This window comes from Rhododendron vialii, chromosome 9a (genome assembly GCF_030253575.1).
Source record: "Rhododendron vialii isolate Sample 1 chromosome 9a, ASM3025357v1".
Classification (NCBI taxonomy): Eukaryota; Viridiplantae; Streptophyta; class Magnoliopsida; order Ericales; family Ericaceae; genus Rhododendron; species Rhododendron vialii.
In genome coordinates, this window is record NC_080565.1 from 29,687,230 (window position 1) to 29,696,871 (window position 9,642).

At 39.8% G+C, this 9,642-nt stretch overlaps 1 protein-coding gene across 1 annotated transcript; it reads right to left on the reverse strand.

Annotated features, from left to right (window-relative positions):
• Window positions 1-214: 214 nt before the first annotated feature.
• On the reverse strand, window positions 215-2,236 carry LOC131299773 (uncharacterized). Its single transcript, XM_058325350.1, has 3 exons — window positions 1,463-2,236; window positions 1,138-1,413; window positions 215-730 (listed from the first exon to the last, which is right to left on the reverse strand). Exons 1-3 carry the CDS (start codon window positions 2,234-2,236, stop codon window positions 215-217), a joined length of 1,566 nt encoding a protein of 521 aa, XP_058181333.1.
• Between the last annotated feature and the right edge of the window lie 7,406 nt (window positions 2,237-9,642).

Genomic DNA, 9,642 nt, shown 5'->3' on the forward strand with positions numbered 1-9,642 from the left:
AGGATCGTTGCTCCAAATTGTACTTGCTTTTGACTACCCTCACCCACAAAGAATCTCGATCATTGTTAAAACGCCACCACCACTTGGCCAGAAGAGCAAGGTTTTGGATCATCAAATTCTTTACCCCTAGCCCTCCGAAATCTTTCTTTTTGGGGATCATATCCCATTTCACCAAGTGGATCTTTCTCTTTTCCATCGTATCACCCCAGAAAAATTATCGCTGGATCTTTTCTATCACCTTTGCAACTGATACCGGCATTTTGAATATGGACAAGAAGTAAATAGGCAGGCTGCTAAGAGAAGAATTCGTGAGAGTGAGTCTACCCCCTGTGGTGTTGAATCTCCTACGCCAGACACTAAGCCTTTTCTCCATTCTTTCCACTACTGGATCCCAAGTTTTGATTCTGTTCGGATTAGCACCCAACGATAAGCCTAAATATTTGATTGGCAAATGGTCAACTTTGCATCCCATAATCCTGGCCAGGGATGTTACAATCTGATGATTCACTTTAATACCACACAAAGAACTTTTGGAAAAGTTTATCTTCAGACCCGACTTGAGTTGGAAGCAGCGAAGAATTCTTTTAATGTTCGCCAACTCCTCCCTATCATTCTTGCAAAAAATAATCGTATCATCAGCAAATTGAAGGTGAGAAACAGCAATCCCGTTAGCCCCATTCGATCCAATTCTTGCTCCAACAATGATGTTCAGCTCCCTCGCTCTTTTTAACTAAATATTGAGACCCTCCACCACCATATTGAAAAGAAAAAGGGATAAAGGGTCCCCTTATCTTAGCCCCTTCTGAGTTTGAAATTCCTTTGATGCCGAGCCATTTATCATCACTGACATATACACCGAAGACAAACATTCCTTAATACAATTACACCATTTCTCCCCGAAGCCCATTTTTACACTTAAATCTAGCACAAAGCCCCAGTTCACACAGTCATAGGCTCTTTCGAAGTCAATTTTCAAAATCAAACCACCTTGAGAGCTGTTTTTCCAGCTATGAATAACTTCATTTGCTATGAGAACCCCATCCAATATTTGTTTCCCTTAATAAAGGCTGCTTGGGATTCACCAATAATAGAGGGCAAATGGCATTTGAGTCTATTAGCTAGAACTTTTGATAACACCTTGTAAACCCATCCCACCATACTAATGGGCCTAAACTCTTTGAAAGATCTAGGGCAATCAACATTTGGAATCAGAGTTACAAAGGTTGAATTAATTCCTCTAGCGAGCCTGCAGTTAGCATGGAATTCAGTAAAGAATTGCAATACCAGATCCTTCATAAAACCCCAGCCTTTTTTTACAAACGAAAAATTGAAACCGTCCGGGCCCGAAGCCTTAAGACTACCACAATCCTTTACTGCTGCAAGGATCTCCCCTTCCTCAAAAAAAATTTCAAGCTAATTGGAGATAGCAGGTGATAGTACCTTAGGTAAATCGCCCCCCCACCACTGCTCTGATCCTTCGCTCTTCTTGAAAATTATTGCTAAAATGCTCAACGGCAGCAGCCTTAATTTCCAACGGTTCTTCTAGTACTCTGCCATTCACCAAAACCGAACCCACCATATTCCTCCGAAACCTATTATTTGCAATGGCTTGAAAATACCTCGTATTTTTGTCACCCAATTTCATCCAATTCAGCCTCGATTTTTGTCTCCACATAGTTTCAGCCAGTCGAGAGATTCTCCAGAAATCAGTTTTAGCCTTACATCGCAAGGCTTTCTCCTCAGTGCTAAGTTCCCTTTCCTCCACTACTAGATCAAATTGGTGCAGCTCAGTTTCCTTCTTCTGTAGCGCTGTATTTATATCCCCAAATTCCTCTTTATTCCACACCTTGAGCTTGTTTCTAATAGCTCTGAATTTCTGCAGAATAATATGACCAGCCCAACCTCCCACCTGAGTATTCTCCCATGTTTCCTTGGCTATAGCTATACACCTCGGATTCGATAGCCAGATATCCATGAATTTAAAAGGTCTAGGTCCCCAATCTCTACCATCATCTATCAGTAAAATGGGACAATGGTCAGAGATGGGCCTATGGAGTCCCCACTGAAGAACTTTGAAGCTATCCAACCATTGTTGGGAGAGTAAAAATATGTCCAGACGACTAAGGATAGCGTGGTCTTGGTAGTTTGTCCAGGTATACTTCCTCCCAATCATTGGAATGTCAAATAGCTCCATAGAGTTACAAAAGGCCACAAAATCCCTCATTCCCCTCTCCATCCGACTGCATCATTTCCTCCCATGGACCACTCTAATTTCATTAAAATCACCCCCCATACACCAAGGCAAATTGGAATTCCTTTTTATACTAAGTAATTCATCCCACACCACGCTTCCCCCCCCCCCCATTTGGAGCGTACTCATTAACCACACAATAGGGAAAAGTATGGTTATTCACACCTTGCAAAACAATAAAGGACCTATGGGAAATGATATTATCAGCCACAAAAAAATTACTATTCCAAATGGACAGAATTCCTCCGGAAGGCCCCAACAGCATTAGCAAAAGCAAACTCAAAATCACTATTACCCCACAACTTCTGAACACCCACTCTATCAACGAATTCCAGTTTAGTTTCTTGAATGAAAATCAAGTCAGGCTTCCTCTTTTTGATTAGTTTGTAAACATATCTCTTTTTTTGTAGAACTCCCTAAACCCTTAATGTTCCAAGAAATTATCTGCATTACACAAAACACAACCAAACTACAACCACCATGAGAGAAACAACAGCTACCCGCGAGCTTCTCTCTCCAGAGAGGCAGAGTACTCCTGGGCCTCAATCTCAATCATTTTACCAAGAACCACATCATCATTAGGATGAAAAATAATACCTAACTGACCTCCAATCGCCATGGTATCTCTGACCTCCTGGAGGACCTCTGAATCGCCTAGGTTGTGCTCTTCTGAAGAGAATGGAGAAATTGATTTCCGCTGCTCCGAATCTGGAACCACCTCCTCACTAATACTCATCAGATTTGCTAGCTGTCAGCGTCTCCTTCTCCTGCACCCAGCGTTGTTAAGGTCCACCATCAAGTTGATACCAGGAAATTGGGATACTCTCACCAAATCAGTAGGAGCTCCAGCACCAAATTCCCCCAAATTTCCTTCGGCTTTACCCCCTGGAGAGTTCTCACCTTGATATTTTCCATTACCATCAGTTGGGGAGGGCTCAATTACCAGAGGAGAGCCCAAATCTTTATCCGGATTAAATGGGACCCCGGGCCCATCACCACATGCAAGGTCCACTGCCCCATCTTGGGCCAAATAAAACTCTTTAGATAGGAAATTGGTATGGGCCTTAAGGCCCACCTTAGACTTACCCATTTCCACTGCTTCCACAGACTCCTCAACTCTAGATTCAAACGCCTCCGAGTTGTCCTAGTTGACTGCACTGACTTGCATTAAATGCACGTCTGCTTCTTCTTGCTTTGAGCCCCCGCCTCCTTCATCAGCTTTCCCAATAAAAGAGTCCCATCCATCCTCACCCACTCGAGTTCTCGGGGTCCCAGCTTTGAGAGCCACGTCACCATTTTCTTCCTTGTCTCTGCTGAAACCAGAGGTCCTGGTATCCCTCATCAGAATTCTTCCTCCACCATCTTTTTCCTTAGGCGGTGAGTATAGGGCTTCAACCTCATCTGGAGAGCTTAAAGATGAAATTTTTTGAAATCTTTACATCGTAACACACACCTTGAACCTCAATTTTAATCCATTTATCAATGGTTGTTATCTCCTCCGTGGCTACCAAAATTTTCCCTTCCGCGAACGAAAGGTCTTTGAGAGTGGATTCGTCTACCATAATGAGCGATCCCCACAGCTCCGCAACCAGTTTAAACGAGGCTGCGTTCCAAACGTTTAAAGGGACTCCCTTACAGCTAAGCCATACAAATCTCTCCAAGCAAGCCGGTTCCCCCCTCCATGGTTTAACACTTACAAACCATAGATCCATCCAGTGTTTCTTCATCATCTCGTCTCTAACCTCCGTGCTCTGGAACGTAATCAGAACAAACCTTCCGCCCATGGATCGAAATTGGGCCACTTTATCAGCCTCCATACTGAAGCTGACATTAAGAGTCATCATGGAGACAACTCTGTGCATCATTGCTACTGCACTCCTATGAAGGCACCCATTACCACTCGGTTTGATTTTAAAAAAATTCTTTTGATCAGGCCCTGCTTTTGATGATTCCCCTTTGAGAGCTTGAGCGAAAGATTTATTTATTCCACCGAGACCACCATAGAACTCAGCCTTACTATCCTCCCTCTGCACCTCATTACCATATCTTTGAATTGGATTCATACCTTGCCAGATTCCTTTCTCCTTCTGTAATGGAGGCCTGAGATGTTTCACCGTAGACTTCAATTCATTGATTCCGAAACTGGCTTCTTTAACAAAAAGCCTCTCATTCTCCACCCAAACTCCATTCATTCTTGATATTACCTTGTTGGCTGCCTCATAGCAACCATACCTGACGAAATCAAATTTGTTGCCTGTACTCTTGCTTCTTTTCAGAGGTATAAATACATCCTTAACTTCCCCAAACTTGTTAAAAGCTTGCTTTAACCACATCTGGTCCTTCTGCTCCGGAATATTATCAACAAATAATGTGACAGTTTCCATCCTCCTCTCCCTGTTTATTTTTGCCCCTCTATGGTTTTGATCACCGGGATCCAACCCCCAGCTTTCCCTCTGAGTTGTTCTCTGTTTGGCCCACTTTCTCTCTCACTCTCTCTCTCTCTCTCTAGCTCTCTCTCGCTCCAATTTTGTCTTGCTTTTTAAAAAAAAAAAAAAAAACATATCTAATCTGGGCGTATCATATATCGCTTTGCATACTGTTTTAACAAACTACAATATTATACGTATGAAGCTCTACATTGTTCAATCAATTGGCCAGGGCTAGCTCAATTGGTCAAGATTAGCTTTTGCATCTCACTAGAAGAGATCAGCAGTTTGCATCTCCCACCTGCGTGTAGATGTTCTTCCCCTTTCTTTTTAGGTTTTTCTCTCTGTCTGATGGACTTATTCTTATATTGGTTGAATTGTTAACCTTGGTTATCTCGTGGACATATGTGTGCCGGGTGATTCATACGTGATGTAAATGATCTCATTATTCATTAACACCATCTCATTTATGTCTTTTTCATTTTTCTAGTTGACGTTGTTTAAAGAAATACAACCACACAAGCTTGAAATAACAAAGTCCTAAGTCACTACGTACACAAATCAATCTAGCAACCATAACCCAAAAAATGCAGAAGGTACGTTAAAAAGACCGCACATTTCATCTTCACGCAATGAAATCATTACAAGGTTTTAATTTATTTGCTTTATTGCATACAAAGCATTGTATAGCAGCCTTCAAGCCATTTTTCCAACATCTATGCCCACAGAGGACACCTTGCGGCTTTTTAATGCTTTACTCTCAAAAATACACCTGCAATAGCCTCTAAGGCAAAGAGCAATCTCAACACGATTGCAAACTATTCTGCATTCTATAGAATTTTTGCATGGAATGTCTGATCCTGCCGATGCCTCTGGAAGTAAGCCTGCAAATTTACATGTCAATTAGTCGTGTGTGAAAAAAAAAAAAAAAACCCGTGCCTTCTGTGATTTCATCGTCTCTAGTAGTAATACATGGCAATGCATTTTGGTAAATAAAAGTCTGTCTCAACTCTCAACATGTGTTTTTTTTTCTTTAACGTAAAATGTTCACATTCTGCCACATCATTAATCATGCATTTAAGTTCATACTATAGACGTATTCTCTGTTTTGTAACTTGTAAGTATATCGTCACTCCAGCACGTCTCGTGTGCATGAGATCTGTTAGGAGTGCAGACAACCTTCAGCAGTGGTTTAGCACGGAGATGTGGGGGCAAAGGCCCCACGGCACAAAGTGGGATAGTTCGGAAAGACAATCTTTTCAAGGACTTGGAGTGTAATTTTTGCTATAGGACCCGACCTATATATATATATATATATATATATATATATATATATATATATATATTACAGTCTGTATGTAATTAGGGTAATCAGTTATTAGAGAAAAATAGAGAGATGCGAGAAAAAACGCAAGTCTCAGAAAGATTGTGAGAAGACTACAACTCTTGATTCAATTTCATAGTGGACTAGTGAGGCTCCTGTGATTTTTTCTCGCGTTGAGGTTTTCCACGTATATCTTGGGTTCTTTCTCTTCTTGTTCATTACGCACTATTTTTCTGTTTACTTGCGATTTTTGTGATCCTAATTTTCAAGATCCGTAGGGGCATTGTGAGTTCAACAAGTAGCTAGTTCGATTCCTAACAAGATCGGAGAGAGAGAGAGAGAGAGAGAGAGAGAGAGAGAGAGGACTGACCAGAGACAGTGAGGAGAAGGATGGCCAAGAAAACCATTTTGGAAGAAACTTTCTCCATGTTTTTTGGAACGTTAATTATGCAGCTATGGGGGAAGATCGAGGAGGAATATGGGGTCTAGATGGGATGTGGTGAATTGGGAGCCTTGGCTATGGGCAGTATATATAGGCAAATGAGACGCTTAATTTGAGTATTAAAATTCTAGCTAGACATGGAAACGAAATCGGAATACTATCAAGTTCTTGCAGATTTATTTGGTAATTAAGAAATACACTGTTCGATTTAAAAATGATTGGAACGTAATTTCTCTCCAGCTAATTAATGGACTTAAATTGCTTTCCTTCTTTGTCTGATTTTTTTCTGTTAGTATTGTTTTATTTAATTTGTAGTGCTACTATGTACACACCCACCAACCACACATTTCTCACTTATGTGGGTCCCATTCACACCCTTCTCACATATGTGTAGGCCACATCCACACCCCTCTCACATATGTTGTGCCCCACATACAAAATTGTGGATGGAGCCTATACATATGTGACAGAGGTGTGGTTGGTGGGTGTATACCTATCATTTTCTGTGTTAGAAATCAGTTTCTTTTTTGAACATTTTTCGTTGCTGTATAGTGGATTTTTTTTGGTTCGATGGAAAAAAATTTACCTTTGAAGTTCAAAACTATTCTTTAGGGTTAAAAAAACAATCAAACTTTTCGTAAAAGGTGCCTTCCTTATTTGTTTTGATTAATATTTCTTAACGTTCTGTGATTCAAATTCCTTATTATCGTTTAACTTAATAAAAATCACTGTAATCCTATGAAGACGCTTTAGGCCTCGTTCATCCTGGTCCGTATTTGCTCTGATATTTTTCCGGTATTATTTACTTGTTGTAATTTCTTGTTTAGCTTTCGAGTGAAAAATACATAACAAGAATCGAACAAAATTCAAAAAAAAAAAAAAAACTACAAAATTTAAGTAGAATGGAGCTAGCTAGTCATGCCTGCAGGATAAATACCTGTCATACGTGGGCATTGATAAAAAATAAGACTAATGGCAATGAGATGTGTGCTAGTTGGCAATTTAGGTAAAAGATAACACTTAGCTTCCCGTGGAGTTTTGTTCCGGTCTGGTTTTTCTCAGATCGGGTGACTGATTTCCACAGGTTTAATGTTATCTTTGATATGGAGCTTTGTCATCCCGAGACGTTAGTGTCTGGGTACTAGCTCTATGTTAGCCGATCCATGTTGACAGTGTGAAGAAATGAGCGATGGCTCGTGCATAGGCGCTAGACACTTGTTTCGTCTTTTAATCTTTTCATGTATTGTGTTTCTGTATCTCTGTTTTTTGGTGAAAATCTGTATTTGCCATATGGCTTGATCTGTATTCGGGATTATTTTGTAGATGCCGTATGGCTTGATTAATGAATATGATATTTCGTTGAAAAAAAAAAGAAGGGAAAAATTCATGTAAAGAGAGAGCTTTTAAGAGAATCTGCTGGAGCAATTACACCTCAATAAAGCATTTATCACACATGCAATTCTTGCCAAATACGGTCTCCATTTGATGATTTTTTTTATGATTTTGCCGGACCCATTATGGGTCCTACAAAAATGATTCAAATCGCAAGTTATTCTTAAATATTATTTTATGGGTTCCTGAAAAAATTAGCTCATTCCGATATCGGTAAGAGTTGTTTCAAAATTTGTAGGAAATTTCTAAATTCATAGAGCTAATACGAATGTTAAAAAAGTCCTTACGAATATTGAATTGAGCTAAATTTTTTTAGGAACCCATAAAAAAACATTTTAAGAATATAACTTGTGATTTGCATCACTTTTGTAGGACCTGTAATGGGCCTTGCAAAATCATAAAAAAAATCATCAATAGGAGTTCAGCAAACAGGGACAAAGGCAAAGGCCAAGGCGGTGAAATGGGCACAAAATGGTGTCATTTTGGAGGAGCGGTAATTTCATGCGGTAGGGGTTTTTTTTTTTTATATCTATAAGGAGAAGTGCTAGCCGTACCGACCAACTTCAAACCGAAATCGTACCGACGGCCGCTCCGGGCTGTCTCCGGCCACCGGACGGCCGATCCGAGCCGTTCAAAAATTCTAAAAAAAAAAACCGAGGGGCCCTACGCGAGAATAAACGGCATCCGATATGTGTAGGGTGGTTAGATCGAGTACCCTAGTTTTCGCGTATACATATATACACGAGTATACACGAAAAATAGGGTACTCGATCTAACCACTCTACATACATCGGATGCCGTTTATTCCCGCGCAAGGCCACTCGGTTTTTTTTTTTAGAATTTTTGAACGGCTCGGATCGGCCGTCCGGTGGCCGGAGACAGCCCGAAACGGCCGTCGGTACGGTTTCGGTTTGAAATTGGTCGGTACGGCTAGGATTTCTGATCTATAAGTATGCTAAATAACATCGTTCATCGACTTCGTTAAGTGATTAATCTCAAAATCTTTACCAAACATGTCCTCGGCCCAAGGGCACCGAGACCCCATTCGTATAAGGGTTTTATTATTCTAGATTCTAATCATTATCTTATTTTTCATCAATCATTACTCACATTTTTTTCTATCTATCTTCAATCATTATCTCTATTTTCAATCATTATTCTATTTCTCTCTACACTCTCATTGCCTACAAATCCAAATCCAAATCTAAAATCCTAAAACGAACGGGGCCTAAATGATTTTTCCTTCTAATTTGAAATTTTGGTTGGTCTATCCAAAATATTCTTATTTTCCAAGAAGCGACAAATTTGGGGAATTTTTCATGTTTCTATATTTATCTTTTTGATCGGCATTTTTCATGTTTCTATTGGGGAATTAATATCTCAATTTGGGGAATTACGAAGGTTCTGGAATATTTCAAATTTATTTTGCATACATTTTTTAACGTTCCATATATAAACGTATATTGTCTATAATGCGGATGTACCGTATATCATTTTTTAAGCTGCTTTAACAAACTACTACAATTTTATATGTATGAATCTCTACATCGTTCAACCACCTGGGCTAACTTAGTTGATCAGTGCTCTTAAATATCACTAGTAGATTAGAAGTTCAAATCTCCCATCTGTATGTTGGTGTTCTTTTCTTACAGAAGCTTTTTCTTACTTTCTTATTTCTTCCTTGGAATACGCTTTGTTGACTTGTTGGGCCTGGTTATCACATGTACTCTCACATGCAATTATGTGTGTCCCGTGTTCATGCTGTTGTAATTCATACGTAATATAAATGATATCTCCTACCAATTGA

Excerpts from the sequence above, each read along its gene's own strand:
- LOC131299773 (XM_058325350.1), bottom strand. The coding sequence starts at position 2,236 with ATGGAGAGGGGAATGAGGGATTTTGTGGCCTTTTGTAACTCTATGGAG. Across the intron at positions 1,414-1,462 it reads AGCGAAGGATCAGAGCAGTG|CTTGAAATTTTTTTTGAGGA; the intron begins GTGGGGGGGCGA and ends ATCTCCAATTAG. Across the intron at positions 731-1,137 it reads TGGTGGGATGGGTTTACAAG|TTAAAAAGAGCGAGGGAGCT; the intron begins GTGTTATCAAAA and ends CTCAATATTTAG.